General features: G+C 40.0%; 1 protein-coding gene across 1 annotated transcript in view; it reads right to left on the minus strand.

Annotated features, from left to right (window-relative positions):
- CPVL (carboxypeptidase, vitellogenic like) overlaps nt 1-19722 on the minus strand; it is a 115032-nt gene that overhangs the window by 45674 nt on the left and 49636 nt on the right. Inside the window, exons 9-10 of the mRNA XM_003788609.1 lie at nt 16688-16786; nt 14970-15143 (exon numbers count right to left, since the gene is read on the minus strand). Coding sequence (XP_003788657.1) covers nt 14970-15143; nt 16688-16786 — 273 coding nt within the window. The remainder of the gene's footprint in view (nt 1-14969; nt 15144-16687; nt 16787-19722) is intronic.

A 19722-nucleotide genomic window follows, 5' to 3' on the forward strand; every position in this document is an offset into this window, starting at 1 on the left:
GAAGATTACTTTGCCTTTCTTTTAGAATAAGACAGTAAGTAGAAGGACAGTAAATAGCCTTCATCTGAAGAGCCAAGCAAGCCATTGGCAAGAATCTAATTCCCACCTGTTGTTACAATCCACACCCCCACCCTGTAGGCAGCAAAGGTATCAAAAGGTTATTGGAAGCTCGATCTCATCCAAGAAGGCAAGTGTCTGGTTGCACAGCTTACTTTTTTCTACCAAATTAAAAAAAAGTCTAACTGATGCTCTGTGCTCTTTATGTTCTTATCTACACAGGAAAACCTGGTATCACTCAGGTGCAAGACTCTCTGCCTCACGCTCTCAATGGCTCTATTCAGCAAAGCCAGCTCATTAGCTTGCAATTAGGCTTTTTTTAGTGTTTTTTCCTTCCAAAAACACAACTCTCCCCTGTTTGGAGAATAAAGCGTCCTTTTCGCTTGTCTTTTGAGAGAATGTCAAACAGTCTCAAAAGGATGGTGTGAATCACTGTAACAAATATGGGAACTGTCAGGAGGCTGAAGAAATAACCTGAATGTTCAGAGCGAAAACAACACAGGGAGGAAGGAGGAGGCTGGTGGAAGTTCCCCGGCTTTATTCAGATGTGTGTGACATGGAATCCTGTGTTGTTGTATCGATTATCATGCAGTGACAAGATTGAAGAGGGAAAAAAAGAAGAACAACACAAAGAATTGAAGAAGAAGGGGAGAAGGAGGAAGGAAGAGAAAGAAGAAGGAGGGAAGGAAAAAAAAAAAGAAAAGAAAGACTGTCTCTGTCAGGGAGTGGTTGGACAACTTCTACAAACCCAGTGTAGAGAGGGTCCCAGGAAGAGCCCTGCGGGGTGCACCTGGGGCTTTCTTAGGCAGTGGGAAGGATGGGGACGCTGCTTTCTCCTTTTGACTCATAGACCAGGGCTGACTGCCACCAAATTAAGTCATCTATTCTCACATAGGAAAAGAGGAAACTGCAGAGGAAAGAGTATTAGGTCTGGAGTCGGACCCTATGGCCAATAGACTCAAATGTTGATGACTGGACAAACAAAACATAGACAACGCACTGGCTTTGCATTCTGGCTCTATCCCACCTGATGTGTGACCCTTCAACACACAACCCAAATCAGATCCCCAGGAGCAATCTATACATTAAACATTAGTACAGCTTATTTTCTTTTTTTCAAATGAAAAATTAAAGTTCTACTATATCCTCCCATACCCTACCAGATGGCGGTGGGCACACACTGCTTTGGAGACTAATTCCCAGTGGTCCAGTCTCTTAAGACATTCATGTCATCTTTTTTGCATTTCCTCTTGTTATAATATGACACAGGAATAGCTACTACATTGTGGTGACATTTATTGCACAACGGATACTACTAATTGTATCCAGAAAGGAATTTACCCATTCTCTTTCCCGATATCTCTTTTCAAAGTAAAGTCAGCTGGTACAATTGCCTGTGTTTCATAGCAGTCGGGTATCATAGCAACTGGATTTAAAGATGCATTTCTTAACTTACTGGTTTCAGATCTCTGGAATCTGCATAGCAAATGGCATTGTCACTTACCATCTCTCTCCTCAAACCACCCTCACTCTGCTATCTCGGGGTGACTCCAGATTACATCCTACTTGTCCTGTAGCCACAAATCACAAATGTACCTTCTGATGTTTTCCGCATGAGGTCCTTTCAGACACCAACAAAATGATGATGGTGCTCACCAAGCAAATTGACTTAAAGCAAACCCCCTCGAGGGGCAGAATATATTCTGAAGTGGCAGAACAAGACAAGCAAAGAGGAAATAAAGACACAGGCTGGTTCTCGTGAGATCATTTCATCCGACACAGCTTAAAGAATGAACGAGAGAAGATGTTGAAAGCCTGAAAACTTCGGGTGAAATCAAGATCCATTTCACAATTTGTGGGTATCTCCTTTTTATTTATTTTTCTTGATCCATTGCAATGCTTACCAACAAAGCCAGAAAAGCCCAGAACTATGCCTCATAAAAAAAATTAATGCTATTCTTGCATTTGGATTATAATTGAAATAGGTAAAATGAATTTGCAAGGGACTCTGCTGTATTTTTCCACCATGATTTTATGGAAGTGTAGAGTATAACTAACAAATTAGCCTCATTTGAATGTTAAATTTTTCTTGGTATGCTAGACACTTATCTAGTCTAGTTTCCTGGCCACTCTTACCATCGACATCTTGCCATCAGAAGATGTTATTATGGAAAATGCCACAAGCAATTAGAATGACGGCTAAACATGAGTTAAGATTTACTAGAAATATTTACCTTTCAAACTTGTAAGGCACATCCATTATTCAGGAGCTATCCATTCCCAAATGAAGAGCTTGCGATAGGCTAGTCATAGTAAATAAAACGCTAATGACCTGGGTGCTAAGATTTCAGTCTGGTAGTGAAGCTGAGAAACATTAAGATCCTGAAGTCTGAAGATGCAATTAGGCAAAATTTAATGAGCTGTAGAATGATAAGTGACAGGGAAATGTAACTTTATATTTACAATTTCCTGACTAGCTGAACTTTAAAACTCAGCATATTAAGCCCTACCCAAAGGCGACCTAACCTTTAAAAGTACAGGCATGGGGAGGTAAGAACAGCATTTGGAGATGGTATCACCTAAAACTGTAACGGCCTTCCAGACAGCTTAGCAACAGCAGCGACCTCAAATCCCAGGCCAAGATGTTGCTTTCAATCAGATAACTTCTTTGTATAGAGCTATAATTCCTGTTTATTAAAAAAAAAAGATTTCATACAGGAAATACAGTACACCACACACACACAGTCTTTAAAAATACAGCTTATCTACTTTTTAGGAAGACAAGAACTACAACCAGAGAGAAAGGAAGGCTAAAAGTATTTGCAGAATCTTCAGAAAAACCAACCAACAAACAACAAAACAAAACAAAGCACGAGAACACTGTAACCCCCTATATCACAAAGATCTAAGGCAGTGGTTCTCAACTTGTGGGTCGTGACCCACAGGAACTGTATTAAAGGGACGTGGCATTAAGAAGGTTGAGAACCACTGATCTAAGGGATCAGGAGACCTCTACAAAGAGCAGCAGTTTCAAAGCCAGAAGCTCTAAAGGAGTGTGAACTATGTTTCCTAGATTCTAGAGACCCCCTATCCACCCACCACCAGGTTTTATTGTTTTTAAAATCAGGCTATGTCTTATAATCAATACATAAAAATATATTTGTAGTTTTTAAAACATTCGACTACAAAGAGTAAGGAATTTAATATACATCACATAATCAAGGGTAATTAAGGTGAATTATTTGCACTTATTATAATTGAATATGAGTTTATTGTCAAGACAGCTTGTGGTACAAATGAACAGGCCATCTGCCTTCTCTCTGGCACTTCATCCTTTCTTTCCCTCCTTCTCTTCCTTCCTTCCAAATTTATTGCATATTACTATGTGCTCGTGGCCATGCCAGGCAACTATATCAGAAGCTTTGGCAGTGTGGGCCACGGTTAGGTATTGTTAAGAGCTTTCTAGGTTCGTCTAGTGTGACAGGCACCCTGAGAACCACAGCAGTAGTGGGAGTATGGTTTCAGAATGGCTGGAACAGGGAAGACTGAAGGAGACAAGATGTATCAAGCAACATCTACTCCCTGCCAAGGCCCTTTTATCACCTCCCTTGTTTCCAGAGCAATTATTTTTTCATTGCTTAAAGATTACTGAGTGTGTACCCTGCACCAGGCACGGGACCCTCATGACATTTATTGACTACAAGAGGGTTTTACAGACGAGGGAGCAAAAGGGAAATTTTAAGTTCCAAGAAACTTGACTTCTGATACTAAATGCATTTCAGTGATACAGTCAGGAGAGGTGTAACACACAGTTTGCAAGGTAAGTCAGCTGCTCACTAATAGGCAGGTAGAGCCAAGTAGAAAAGATTAGTTAACTACCTGCTCTGTTACATTATATCCCTTTTCTATCAGTGATGAAAACTGGTGGGATTAGCTGTGAGAGAAGGTCAGTGTCTCTGCCTCCACCGTACAGCCTCATGCTTCTTTGTAATGTACTGAGAAAACGTGAAGGCATCACTGTGCTAACAGACCAAATGCTCACAACCTCACTACCCACTAATCACAGTTTGCCTCCTGTAAATTATATATTTGTTTTTTTTTGAGACGGGGTCATGTTCTCTGACCTACACTGGAGTGCTGTGGCATCATCACAGCTTTCTGCAACCTCAGACTCCTGGGCTCAAGCAATTGTCTTACCTCCTGAGTAACTGAGACTACGGGAGTCTGCCACAACACCCAGTTGATTTTTCTATTTTTGGCTTTCTCTGTCTTGTTCAGTCTGGTCTCTAACTCCTGAGCTTGAAGGATCCTCCTGAGGTGGCCTCTCAGTGTGCTAGGATTACAGGTGAGAGCCACTGCACTTGGCCTTGCTGAGGTTTTGATTGGGATTGCACCTTGACAATATCGAGTCCTCTATCCATGAACATGAAATATCTTGTCAATTATTTAGTTCTTCTTTGATGCCTTGCATTATAGTTTTGTAATTTTTCTTCATATATTTATTTGTACATACTGTGTTAAATTTATACCCAATTATTTTATTTTTGGGGGGCTGATATAAATAATAGTGTATTTTAATTTCAAATTGCACTTGTTTATTGCTGGTATATAGGAAAGTGACTGACTTTTGAATATTAGCCTTATTTTTGGCAACCTATGATTCTTAGTTCTTTATTAGTCCCAGAACTTTTTTTTTCTTTTTTGTCAATTATTTTGGATTTACTACATAGAAAATCACATTATCTTTTCATATTAATTATATGATGCTCTTCCTTTGCATAGCTATGAGTTTCTGACCTATATTATTCTTCTTTTCTCTGAAAAACTTATTTTAACATGTCTTGCAAGGCAGGACTCCTGGCAACAAATTCCCTCAATTTTTGTTTATCTGAGAAAGTCTTTATTTATCTTTCACTTTTGAAAGTTAATTTCACAGGGTACGGAATTCTAGGTTGGTGAGTTTTTTCCTCTCAACATTTTAAATATTTCACTTCACTCTCTTCTTGCTTTCGTTGGTTTCTGAGGACAAGTCAGATGTAATTCTTATTCTTGCCCCTTCATAACCCAAGTTTTCCCTAGACTCCCAACCCTCTTTCAATATTGTTTTGTCTTTAATTTCTTGAAGTTTGCATGTGACATGCCTGGGTTTGTTATTGTATGATTTTGTTTTTGTTTTTGGCATTTATCCTGCTTGGTGTTCTCTGAGGATCTGTGGTTTGGTGTCTGATGTTAATATGGGTAAGGTGTCAGTCATTATTGCTGTTCCTTTCTTATTCTTCTGCTCCTGGTATGCCCTTTACCCTTACGTCACATTATTTGGAGTTGTCCCATAGTTCTTGGATATTTTATTCTGTTTATTTCAGTCTTTATTTTCTTTGCTTTCTTCCTCTTATCATATCCTCAAGCTAAGAGATTCCTTCCTCAGATCTGTCTCCTTTACTAAAGACCCCACCAAACGCATTCTTCTGTTTTTTCTTTCTTTCTTTTTTTTTTTTTTAGACAGAGCCTCAAGCTGTCCCCCTGGGTAGAGTGCCATAGCATCTCAGCTCACAGCAACCTCCAACTTCCGGGCTCAAGCGAGTCTCCTGCCTCCGCCTCCCAAGTAACTGGGACCACAGGCGCCCGCCACAACGCCCGGCTATTTTTTGGTTGCAGCCGTCCTTATTGTTTGGCGGGTCCGGGCTGCGGATTCGAACCACCACCTTAGGTGTACGTGGCTGGCGCCTTAGCCAGTTGAGCTATAGGCGCCGAGCCCTGTTTTTTATTTCTAACATTTCCTTTTGATTGTTAGAATTTTCACATCTCTGTTTATACTATCCGTATGTTCTTCCACGTTGTCTATTTTTTTCCATTAAAGCACTTAGCATATTAACCATAGTATTTTTAATTTCTTGGATCTGGGGTGGCATTACCTTGACATCTAAGCCAGACAAAGACACCACAAGTGAAGAAAACTACAGGACCACATCTCTGATGAACACTGATGCCAACATTCTCAATAAAGTATTAGCAAACAGAATTCAATAACACACCAAAAGATTATCTATCATGATCAAGTGGGATTTACTACTGACTCGTCAGGCTGGTTTAACATATGCAAATTAGTTAATGTGACATATGACATTAACAGACTAAAAGACAAAAACGATGCCATCATTTCAATTGATACTGAAAATATTTGACAAAGTTCAGCATTCTTTCTTGATAAAAATTCTCAACACTTAAAGAAGGAAAGTTCTTTAACATAATAAATGCCATTCATGAAAAACTCATAGCTTACTAACATCATAATCAATTGGGAGAAATGGAAACTTTTCTTTTAAGATCTGGTAAAAGGCAAGGATGCCCATTCTCAGCATTTCTATTCAACATAGTACCAGAATTACATACTATCAATATCAATCAGATAAGAAACAGAAATTAAAGGTATTCAAATTGAAAAGGAAGCAGTAAAATTATCTTTATTTATAGATTACATGATCCCATACATATATAAACTCCCCAAAGACTCCACCAAAAAACTGCTAAAACTAATAAATAATTCTGTAAAGTTGCAGGATACAAAATCAACATGCAAAAATCTGTGGCATTTTTATACATAAATAACAAACTCACCAAAAAAGAAATCAATTTCTAAAATCTCTTTAACAGCATCCAAAAAATAAAATACTTAGGAATGAATTTATATAAGGAGGCAAAAGACCTTGTACACTTAAAACTATAAAACATTGATACTCAAAATGTATAAAGAATTCACAAAATTCACAATAGAAAACATACAATCCATTTAAAAAAAATGGACAAAGGACATGAATAGCTGTTTCCCCAAAGATGACATTAAAATGGCCAGGGGACATATAAAAAGATTCTCAATATCATGAATCATCATGGAAATGAAATTCAAAACTCTTATATTTCACATCAGACCCATTAAGATAGCTGCTGTCAAAAAGACAAAAGATAACAAGTATTGGTGAGGGTGTGGAGAAGAGAACCCTTGTACCCTGTTGGTAGGAATATGAATTGGTGTAGCCATTGTGGAAAACAATAGAATAAAATAAAGCTATTATACAATACAGCAATTCTACTTCTGGGTACATACCCAAAGAAAATGAAATCACTACCTAGAAAAGATATCTTCAGTCCCATATTCATTGCAACATTATTCACAATAGCTAACAGGTGGAAACAACCTACGTGTCCATTGATGGATGAATAAAGACACTGTAGTTTATACACAAGCTCACCTCATTTTATTGCACTTTATTGTGCATCTCAATAGATATCTCATAAATATTTTGATTGTGCATATGGTCTTAGGTGTATGCTGCATTTAACCCACAAAGAAGTGTGTTCAATACAGATAAACAACCACATTGAAGAGTAATCAGTGGAGGGGATAAGCCTTGCCAGATTTTGTTATAGTAAGCAATGTTATTTTTAAGGATTTGGAATTGTGTTCAATTTTTTAAAGAAATTGATATTTCTAAACACACAGAAACACCACGTTTAATTGCATTTCACAGATAGTGTCTGTTTTACAAATTGAAGGATTCTGTCAATATGGCACCAAGCACGTGTTTAGGTATCATTTACTCCATAATACATGCTCACTTCATCTCTGTCACATTTTGGTAATTCTTATAATATTTCAAACTTTTCCTTTATTATTATAATTATTATGGTGATCAGTGTTTAGTGATTTTTGATGTTCTTATTGTAATTGTTTGGGAGCACCATGAATTGTGCTCCCAAGGACACAATTATGCCCATAAGACAATAAACTTAATGTTATGTATCTTCTGACTGCTCCACCAACCACTTGTTCTCCCATCTCTCTGTCTCTCTCTCTCTCTCTGGGCCTCCTTCATCCCTGAGACACAATGATATTGAAATTATCCAATTAATAACCCCGCAATGGCCTCAAAGTGTTCAATATTCAAGTGAAAGGAAAAGTCATACATTTCTTACTTTAAATCAGAAGTTAAAAATGATTAAGCTTGGTCAAGAAAGCATGGCAAAAGCCAAGACACATGCTGCAAACTAGGCCTCTTGCTCTATTACTAAAGTTATAAACACAAAGAAAAAGTTCTTGAAAGAAATTAAAAGTGCTGCTTCAGTGAATACATGAATAATAGGCAAGCTCAACGTCTTTATTGTTGATATGGAGAAAGTCTGAGTGTTCTGGATAGAAGACAAAATCAGCCGCAACATTCCCTTAAGCCAAAGCCTAATCCAATGCAAGGCTCTAACTCTCTTTGATTCTATGAGACTAAGACTGGTGAAGAAGCTACAGAAGAAAATTTTGAAGCTAGCAGAAGTTGGTTCCTGAAGCTTAAGGCAAGAAACTGATTCCAAGACACAGAAAGTTATCCAGAAGATGTAGCTAAGATCATCGATGAAGGTGGCTACTAAACAACAGATTTTCAGTGTAGATGAAACAGCCTTATATTGGAAGAAGATGCCATTTAGGACTGTCATAACTGGAGAGGAGGAGTGAATGCCTGGCTCAGAGCTGCAAATGACAGGCGGAATCTCTTTTTAGGGGCTAATGCAGCTGGTGACTTTAAGTTGAAGTCAGTGCTTATTGCCATTCTGAAAATCCTAGAGTTCTGAAGAGTTGTGCTAAATCTGCTCTGCCTGTGCTATAAATGGAACTGCAAAACCTCAATGACAGCACATCTGTTGACAGCATGGTTTACTAAATACAGGGTGTCCGTCAAGTTCGTGTGCAATTTAAAATAGCCAACTATTTAAATTGCACATGAACTTGACATTCACTCAAGAGCTCCAATGAAGATGTACAAGGAGATTAACATTGTTTTCATGCCTGCTGACACAACATGGGTAATTTTGACTTTCAAGTCTCATTATTTAAAAAAATATACTTTGTATGGGTATAGTTGCCATAGATGGTGATTCCTCTGACATATCCTGGGAAAGTCAACTGAAAACCTTCTGGAAAGAATTCACTATACTAGACGCTATTAAGAACACTTCATGGTTCAGAGGGGAGGTCAAAATATCAACATTAGCAAGAATTTGGAAGAAGTTGATTCCAGTGCTCAAAGATGAATTTGAGGGCTTCAGGACTTAGTCATTGGAGATGTGGTGGAAATAACGAGAGAACTAGAATTAGGAGCGGAGCCTGAAGATGTGATTGAATTGCTATAATCTCATGATAAAATTTGAATGGATGAGGAGTTGCTTCTTAAGGCATAAAAAAATGATTTCTTAAGAATCATTATTTCTGGTGAAGATGCTGTGAACATCATTGAAATGATAAGAAAGCATTTAGAATATTACATAAACTAGTCAATAAAATAGCAGCAGGGTTTGAGACAATTGACTCCAATTCTGAATGAAGTTTTACTGTAGGTAAAATGTTATCCAACAGTATTGCATGCCATGAAGAATTTTTTTTCAAGAGACAGGGAGACAAGGAATTCAGATGAATACAAGAGTATAAATGATTAGTCTACACTGTCCGCATGTCTAAAGTAAAGTTCAAGTTGTAGTAGAGTCCCTTCTCCTCATATTAATCTGAAATAAACATTAAAAAAATATAGAAAAGTTGGAAACAACTTTCAGAACAATAGTTGCAAGAAAACACATTCATTATATATTACTGAATAAAATAGGTTACAGAACATATGTGTAGCATGATTCTGTGTGTTTATGTATGTATATATAAAAATGCTTAACAAAATTAAAGACTAAACAACAATGACAAAGAGACAGGGAATTGCTCTAACACCCAGGGTGGAGTGCAGTATAGCAGTGCAATGTCAGCTAATTTAAAAAATAAAATTGTACAGTTGAAGTCTTGTTAAGTTGCCGAGGCTGGTCTCAAACTCCTCGCCTCAAGTGATCTTCCTGGGAGCCTTGTCCTCCCAAAGTGCTGGGAATACAGATATGAGTCACTGCTCCAGGCCCAGAGAGGTCTTGTGAGAAAGGGAGATTTAATCAATGCCACAGATTTCATCATTGTCTTATGTTAGGGGAATACACTTAACAACCACAGCCTGAGCAGTCAGCAGTCAGCAGCATCAAGGCCGGACACTGCACCAGTAAGAAGATTGACTCTGAAGGTTCAGATGACTAGAGCACTTTTAAGCAATAAAGTATTTTTTAAACTAAAGTATGTACTTTTTTTGGACATATGTTAATGGACACTTAAAAGACTAAAGTAGAGTACACGTTTATAGTGTAAACGTGACATTCACATGCACTGGAAACCAAAAAATTCATGCAAATCACTTCACTTTGATAGTCAATTTATCTCAGTGTTCTGGAAGTGAACCTGCATATGTCCAAGGTTTGTCTTTGTATAACTGAATATCATTCAGCCTTTAAAAAGGAGGGGATCTTACCATTTGTCACAATTTGGATAAACCTGGAGGACATTATGATAAGTGAAATAAGCCAGACACAAAGAAGAAATATATCACATGATCTCACTTACAAGGGGGATCTTAAAAAATTAAATCATACACAGATAGAGAATAAAATAATCATCACCAGGGGTGGGGTTGGAGGTAGAAAATGGGGAGATGTAGGTCACAGGATAGAAAGTAGCAGGTATGGAGAAGGAACAAGCAGGACACGGGTAACTATGTAAGAGGACAGATATGTCAATTCTGTTCACTGTAGTAACAGAATTATGTCACAACCTCACGACTATACGTTAAATGCACATAACAAAATTTATCAAAAAAAAATTCTTGGTCTGGTAAATTCCCACATTCCTGCCAAATCTGACTCTGGTTCTGATGCTGCTTCAAACTATGATTTTTGCCTCTTAGTAAGCTTTGTAATTGTTTGTTGAGAGGTGGACATGCTGTACCAGATACAAAGAAATGCAGAAAATAGTCCTTTAGTGGTACCGCAGTGAGGTGTGGGGAGGAATGTTCTGTGGCCCAGCGTTACATCCCAGGCTTTCAGGAGCTGGTGCCCCTGGACAGTGAGCCTGAACTTCTCAGTTGTCCTCCCAGTCCCCCTTAGATGGAAAACGATGTCCAGGGAGGCCTGGAGCTGGATATTACCCTCACCTAGGTAATTAGTGTGTAATGAAATCCCAGTAGGCAGAGTCTGGTGAAACGGTTTCCCACAAGAGCAGGCCTTGCCAAGGAGAAAAGAACGCTTGGCATATTTCAAAGTGGGTGCTTTCTGCCACCCCCTGGCAGAAACACTGAAGCAGGAGGGGATTTTTCTTTAAGATTCTCTGTGAGAACCTGGTCTAGCTCGTTCGCAAACGTGAGGAGCCCCGCCACCTGTGACTGGGTCCCCCTGGAGTTTTCAGCACTCAGACACGTCTACAAGGAGCCTCTGGTAATTTGTCAATTACAGTTCGGGTTCCCTGCTCAAGTGCTTCTCTGGAGGTTTCCGCTGATGTGCCTCTGCCCCGGGAAGCCGTGACTCCCCCCATTCACCTGTCTGTCTCTCTAATTTGCAGGGGCAGCAGTTTGGCCCGTGACCTCATTTTTCTCACAAATCTAAAGAGTTCTTGATTTTTTTTTTTCGGTTTATTCAGCATTTTATTGGTAGGATGGTGTTGGGGACTTCTAAGCTCCTTACACACTGGACTGGAAGCTGGAAGTCTGCCAAGTCTTTTTATTTTTGCATTTTCCAGGGTTTCTTATATGAGTTTTGTATGTAGCAAGATCTTTAAGACTTTTACTAAAATTTGCCGAACATTCTTGGCAATAGCTTATATTTATAAGCATTTTCTTACTAGTAGGTACTGCTGAAAGTGTTTTACGTACGTAATTGCATTTAAACCTTGGAAGATCTCACACGTAGCACTATTTTTATTCCCATTTGGTAGGCAAGGAAGCTGAAGCACAGAAAGTTGATGTCTTACCTTCAAGGAACACAGCCAGTGCCTGGCAGAACCAGAACTCAAACTCAAAATGCCTGACATTGATAGCGTGTTCGTAACCACTGTACTCTACTACCCAGCTGACTACTACGAGAACTTACAGTATTTTGAAACCATTTTATCATAAAGAAATTCATATCTTACAGCAGGTCATTTCTCATTATAGCTATTTTGGAAACTGCCAATAGGATATTTCAATTTACCACCCAAACATCTGAAATTACTAAAAAAAAAAAAGACTTTGAGCATGCATCTCCTGTCTCTCACTGTAAGAAAGTTTGCACAGAAACTACACGAAAACATGATCCCCTGAAGTCTTCCCTCAGCCCATCAGAGTTACTCCACATGGGCTAAAGTGAATCTACCACCAGAAAAAGACTTCTACATTCTTACAAATAGAAACAGACGTGCTATTTTCTATGACAAATTAGTACCGAGACTTCCATAAACCTAACTTTAAGGATACTAAAATTTTAAGCCAACCTAGGTTGTTCTGATTACATTACATATACAGTGAGGTTTACATCCTTAACGGACAAGCCAAAGATAACCACGGCCCCAGGGCTTATGCCAGCTGTGCCAGTAATATGGAGCCTGTTTTCAAGTAAGCCACTTTGGGGTCTGCATTCAAATTGATTGCATATTTTGTACTCTTTCTTTACGGAAAAATGGTTTATCTGCACCATTAAACTCTTTTCTTTTTATGGTAACTGATTTGGAGCTGAACACTTTAGAAAATACCACATTCTAATTTCACTGGAGTTCATATTGGTAGGTTTTAGATATAAGAGCAACAGGTATAGATATGTTTAAATATCAAAATGCAGAATCATTTCTAATCAATATATTATCCTTTATTAATCAAGTGAATAGTCTATGGCTATTAGCCAACATCAGAAGAGCTTGTATTATCAAGTAAACCATATGTCTCACCCTATCCATAAGGAATCATATACTAGTTAACTTTATAGAGTGAGAAAATGTATCTCCTGAGGGTATAAATACTCAGGCATCCTCAAACTATGGCCCGCCCGTGGACCACATGCAGCCTGCCTAGGACATTTATCCGGCCCACTGGGTGTTTTTGCTGCCGCTGCCTGTCCTGCTTAGCAGCCGACTTGTCCTGGGGCCCGCAGTCCGGCCCTCCAATGGTTTGAGGGACAGTGAACTGGCCCCCTGTCTAAAAAGTTTGAGGACCCCTGGTATGAACTGCTTTATCTGCTCTCCACTAAACACAAACAAACAAATAAAAAAAATACTTTCAGCCCAGAAGTTGGAGGTTGCTGTGAGCTGTGATGCCATGGCATTCTACCCAGGGGGACAGCTTGAAGCTCCGTCTCAAAAAAAAAAAAAAAATACTTTCTATTCCTTAATGTTATATTACGGAAGATTGTCTTTTAGACATAAGTGCCAATATTTTTTTGCGGATAACAAATACCTTAATGGATTATGGACAAGTCTATGGATACATTTTTGATACAGCTCTAGTTTTTCATTACTATGTTTTTTTCACTTGTTATTGATAACTGTGTCGTATGGGTGTCAGCCGGGCGCCCATAATGGCAGTGCAAAGTATTAAGTACAATCATATAGGTAGTGATAACACTCTGTGACAGTTCAGAGAACAGGGTAAACAAAAGTGCTTTCTGGAGTTGCTCCAAGAAGGCCACTGCATGTCTCCAAAGGAACAAAACCTACAGGTGGGTGAAAGGCTGGCACAATCCAATTGGGCCCTTTTATTTCCTAGAATGTAAGTATTTTGTCAAGTTTCAGAGGGTTAAAGTGGGTTTGCAGAGTTGGCATGCCATTTTCCACAAGTGTTACAGGTCAAACTCTGCATACTAAGAGAAGGACCAGAAAATAGGCCTTCCAAGACTGGCATATTCCAAAACACATTCTTGTAAGGGTGCATTGGTCAGGGACTCCCTGGACAGTGGTGCAGGTTGTGGACTGAACAATCCTAAGGGTCATGATTCTTAACATAGATGTGGAAATGTATATTTCTCATTCCAGCAAATAGAAGTAAAGAGTCTGATTTTGACTAACGCAATATTTTAGGACAATTTCTGATAGATGAAAATAAAGTATATTGAGGACAGGGTGACTTTTTTCTAATTGATACAAAGGTCCTGGTGGGTTATTAGCTGCCCTGTTTTTATTCAACCCAGAGTTACCCTTGTCTATGTCAGAACATACAGAGAGGAAGTGGATCACCACAGGTTGTGGTCTCCCCCATCATTTGTACACATATCCTTAGGTTGCACTGAAGACCACTCTGGGACAAATAACAACAGCCCTGGAAGATCAGAGGAGGACTTGAGAGAGTGGTGTCAGGAAAGAAAGAACACACAAGATAGCTTCTCATGTCACTTGCTCTTGGTGTCTGCCCTCACCTCGAGAGTTCTAGAGTCCCTGGTTCCTTTCACTGCACCTTCAGGCTCCTTTCTGTGCCTTCACTTTCCACTGGTGCCTCCAGCAGCAAATTGGGTAGAATCAGCCAGACAACACAGTAGGTGACTTGACACGTCTCAAAACAGGGACCCTTTCTCACTCATGGTTTCGACCTGATGGCCTATCTCAGTGTTTGCTACAGAGACTGAAAAACTGTGGCTGAGCAAAAGGAATGACTCTAGTTATTAGCTGAAATGCATTTTTGGAATAAGCATTAGATTCATTGATACCTGACACAATTGAGATTCATATATAAAGAGAAATCTGGCCGTGCACAAGGCTGGTTATCTGTTTAGCCCTGCTATGCTTCTTTTCTCAAAAAAGGATGAGAAGTGGCATGTGCCGAATGGAATTTCATTTTAAGGAACAATCAGGGAAAGGGATTTAACTAAAAGGAAAAAAAAAACCCTTTAATTCAAAGGAATCAAACAAAGAAGGAGCTGTTATTTATGTTTGTGAAATATATATATAAGTAAAAAAAAAAAAGACAGGAGTCAAATTACAAATAAAAGAAAGTCACCTCTCTCTGGGTAATCTAAAAAGTTCCTAAAATAGGTACCAACTGAAATAACTCTCTTACCCTGTAATTGTTCATGATTTCAGCCAACCACGGCTTAACAGACTGCACGGTATCGTCTCGCAAATACTTTTCAACTATAGCTCCGTCGTTAAAAGTCCGGTTTCCCACGTGGATGGCCTGTCTCACTTCTGGAAGCGACAAAAATTTTGCGTAGTAACCTTGGTCCTCAGGTTCCTGGCAGGAGGGTGTATGAGAAAGACAGGGAACATGATTGGGTGGCAGGAACCGCATGCTGGGGAAAGCTGTGAACTCCCCGTCACAAATAATGCAACGGACAAAATGTAGCATGACCGTGAACTTGTCCCCTTTCTTGAAATTCTAACTCAATGGTTTTGGGATAATACAAGTGGGATCCTTTCACGAAGGGCAGATCTAGATAGGACATTTTTGGAGCAAATACCCAATGTGTAAATACAGGATTTTCTTTTTCAGAAACGAATCTTTTGCCATCTTTGACTCCAATGAGCAACTCCGCTAGAGAAAGCAAAAGAGATGAAATGATCCAAATCACTTTGCTACTTGTCGTGGCTCTTTGGAAAGGTCAGAAGGATCTCAAGGAGCCAGGGTGGTGGCATGGCATTCAAAGCTAAAAATTTCTTTTCTATGTGGTGCTGTTTATTAAGACCACACACCAAAAAAGTCAGTTGACTTAATTTAAGCTGGAAACTATGTGAAACGGAAGAAACAGACGATACTTTATGGACACAAGAGAAAAGAGAAGTTGCCCGTGATCCTTACTTAAAAAAATAAAACAAAACACTGCATTAACATCTCTGGACTAATGATCAATTATCGTACTAAAATAAACAAGAAGTAAAGGCCTAGAAAAGCATTCCTCATAACAAAAGGATAAAACAAATGGTTAGCATTTGAGTTTGACACTTTTGTGCTTTACCAATGGTTTTTGTGAACTGTGACTACAGTGCTTTGCAAAGAAAAAAAAATGTAATCACAGATTTTGTTTCTCTCTTGTGTACCATGTGTTTTCCTCTTGGTACAATCTAAATCAGAAACCACGGGGTTGGCAAATTCCATGGAAATTAACTTTATGTTTTACTTACAAACCAGCACAGAATGCATTGTCTTACGCTCCAATAAAGAGCCAATAAATCCCAACCCCCACTTTGGCTCCCTTTCTTTGATTTGATTAGTTCTCCACAGATGACATCAACTTTGTCCTCGTTTTATGAAAGAAACGACTTGAATACTTTGAAAAATATTCCAGAAGGCTTGAAGTGAGTCCATATTAAACGCACTGAAGTTTAGTGCATCTTAAGTTAAAAGTAAGACAAAGCAAATATTTTCACAAAGGCTTTGGCAGTTCTGATTATCCAAGCCGCCTTAAGTACAGAACAAAGAATATGGGCCTTTTCAAGAGATTCATAAACAGGCTTGAAGCTCTTGGACTTGAACTCCAATCCCAGCCTGTATCCTTCACAGAAGAATCTCTGTATAACTAGCTCTTCTTGGGGGGAAGTTACAGTAATCAGAACTGATACTACATATCTGTAATGTCACACCTCCTCAGTGGTCAGATTATAATGTATACAACACTGGTGAAGAAACCATCCTGTCATTGATAGACCAAATAATGCAATACCAGTTTGGACATATTGGTCTAGTATGAGGTCAGCTGTAATATTTGCCAAAACAAAGGAAGCTTGATTTTGTTAAAAGTTTTAAACAAACATCATTATGGTTTAAAGTGTTGTCATTACCATGCACTGCAAGAGGTTATAGTAGTTAATACATCCTGTAACATTCTGGAAGTAAGAAGGATCACTTGTTAAGTCACCATCCAATAGTTTATCCAGGATCTAGGTTGGGAAAGAGAAAAAGAAAAGGAAAACATCAGGGGGGGGGTAAAGGGGCTGAGAGGCCTTGGTCGTTGCATTTATTTGCTAGCATTTCATGCATTCACTGTCTTATTCAGCTGCCACTTAGCGCACATCACCTCTATGCTAGACACTGTCCTGGAACAAGAGCTCAGACTTCCTCATGGAGCTCATACCTACAGGGGGACAAGAAACCAGGATGTTGAGGTAAAATATGTCAAATGTTACTGAGCAAGGAACTCAACAGTATGTTAGGGAATGATAAGAAGAAAAGTAAAGAAGAAAAGTGAGGCAGGAGATGTTGCAGCACATGTGTGTATGGCACACTGCAGAGACGCCACACAGGGTGTCACTTAGAAGGGGGCATTTAAGGAAAGCTGTGTTGGAAGGGTGGAAATGCACCATGCCAGGGAGAAACCATGCCAGGCAGCTGAGGTAGAAAGAGCAAATGAATAAGCTGTGGTGTGTGTGCACCATGGAATACTATCCAGCCATTAAAGATGGAGACTTTACATCTTTTGTAACCTGGATGGAGTTGAAGAATATTCTCCCTAGTAAAGTATCTCAAGAATGGAAAAGCAGGTGAGCTCGGGCATGTTCAGGGTGGTACGGCCATAGACTCAGGAATGGATTAACCAGCTGTGGTATATGTATACCATGGAATACTATTCAGTCATTAAAAAGATAGAGACTTTATATCCTTTGTATTAACCTGGATGGAAGTGGAACACATTATTCTTAGTAAAGCATCTCAAGAATGGAGAATCATGAATCCTATGTACTCAAGTTTGATATGAGGACAATTAATGACCTAGTACACGGTGGGGGTAGGGGAAGGGGAGAGCAGAGAAAGGAGGGAGGAGGGTGCCGGGAAAGAAGAGCAGAGAGAGGGAAGGAGGGAGGGGGTGTGAGAAGGGAAGAGCAGAGAGTGGGAAGGTGGAGTGGGTGGGGTCTCAGTGTGTGACACACCTTTTGGGGGCAGGACACAATTATAAGAGGGACTTCACCTAACAAATGCAATCAGTGTAACCTGGTTTCTATACCCTCAATGACTCCCCAACAATAAAAAAGAAAAAAAGAATGGAAAAGCAAGCATGCTACCTATGCAATACTAATTTGAAACTAGTAGATGAACAACTATAGGCCCATATGAAAGAAAATCACAATTAAATTCAAGAAGAGGGGAGGAGAGAGGAGGGAGTGGAGGAAAGGAAAAATGGGGTTCAGTAAGCTCCAACCTGATGGGGACAATGTATGGGTATGAGGTTCACCTTGTGGGTGAAGGACTCAGCTACAACATGGACTTTACCCTACAAACCCAAACACTATAACCTAAGTGTTTATCCCCTTATATTAATATGAAAAAGAAAGAGCAGAGGCCTGGTCTGTGGGAGCGAGTCACGTGGGAAGGATGCCTCACCATGGATCATGGAGTACAAGGACAGAGGGCAGAGGATGTGGGCACAGATGCAGGCGTTTGGAACTGGGAGAAGTTATCTTTGGGTTGCTTAGAGAAAAAAAAACCCAGTTATGGGCTGAGGGCAAGAACAGTCAGGATTGTTGTGTACACCCTTCCGGCCACGTTCAGCTGCACAAAGGTAGCCCCGGCATGGCAGAGAGGGGAACTGAGCCAGGGCTGTGTTTCGGCCAAAGGAGTGAGGGGAAGTAGTGGGAAGTGGGCTTAATGGTTGGGAATATATGGAATGACTGATGTGGGCTGAAACTGGGTAACAAGAAATACAGACTTGAGAGGGTTTGAGATCCCGGGGAGATAGGAAGATCAGCAGATTGAGAGGCGGTGGGGTTGGTACATTAGCAAAAGGAATCGAGGGAACAGAAAGGACTGGGAGGTGGTGATTAGAGAAGGAGGTTTGAATGTGAGGTTGTGAATTCGTTCCTGGCTTTTGGGGGTAATGAGAATGAGCAGCTAAAAGGAGGAGAGTGCAATCATTGAAAAAAGGAGGCTAAGGGACTGAAGAACAAAATTCTAAAAGGATCATCAATGTGGATGCTGCCATCACTGGGAATATGACAGGAGTAATTCTGGAGAGAGCGACAGAGGGGAGCTCTACGAGTCAGGGAGTGAGTGGGAGGAGCTGGGTTGGTAGACAGCACAATGAGCAGAGTTGGGTGGTCCTGTCCGAGGACACGAGACTCAAGACTGAACATCTTAGGTGGGGGCAGGGAGAATGATGTGGAAGCTGCAAAGAAGAAGCTAAGAGAGAGAATAGCCCCCCTGTGAAAGGGCTATAAGGGGAGCCCTCAGCAGGGGAGAGCCAGGTTTGGGGATAAAGAAGAAGGTGAAGAGAAGGGAATATACAATTCGGAATGCTCACATCAAACTGGTTGACATAACCTCGCCTCACTTACTTATCTTTTGTGTGAAGACATTTATACTCTACAGTTATAATTTAATGAAACAAAAAAAGAAGAGAAGGGAATAGTCGCAGAAGAGATTGAAGATAGTTTATGGATGAGGAAGGAAGTTGTGAGGGATTCTTGTGAAAGAAGAAATGAATTCAGCCCATTTTAAACGTGATCCATCAAGTATAAATTTAGGTTTCTTATGAGATCTATTATGTAGTATGTGCGTATTGTCTTAATTTTATGGGTGAGGACAATGAGACTCATAGAGGTTAAGTAACTTGCCAAGGAGAGCTCACTGATGATGTCAGAGGGGAGGGCATGGGCCTGCACTCGCAGCCACCACAACCACACACAGCCACATGGAGCCACACACAGCCACATGCTGCCACACAGAGCCACTGCAGCCACACACAGCCACACACAGCCACTGCAGCCACACACAGCCACACACAGCCACCGCAGCCACACGCAGCCACCGCAGGCAATTCAGCCACACGGAGCCACCCTCATGCTGCTCCAGCCACACACAGCCACACACAGCCACCGCAGCC

Source organism: Otolemur garnettii, unplaced genomic scaffold (assembly GCF_000181295.1).
Source record: "Otolemur garnettii isolate 467f Iridium unplaced genomic scaffold, OtoGar3 scaffold00028, whole genome shotgun sequence".
NCBI lineage: Eukaryota > Metazoa > Chordata > Mammalia > Primates > Galagidae > Otolemur > Otolemur garnettii.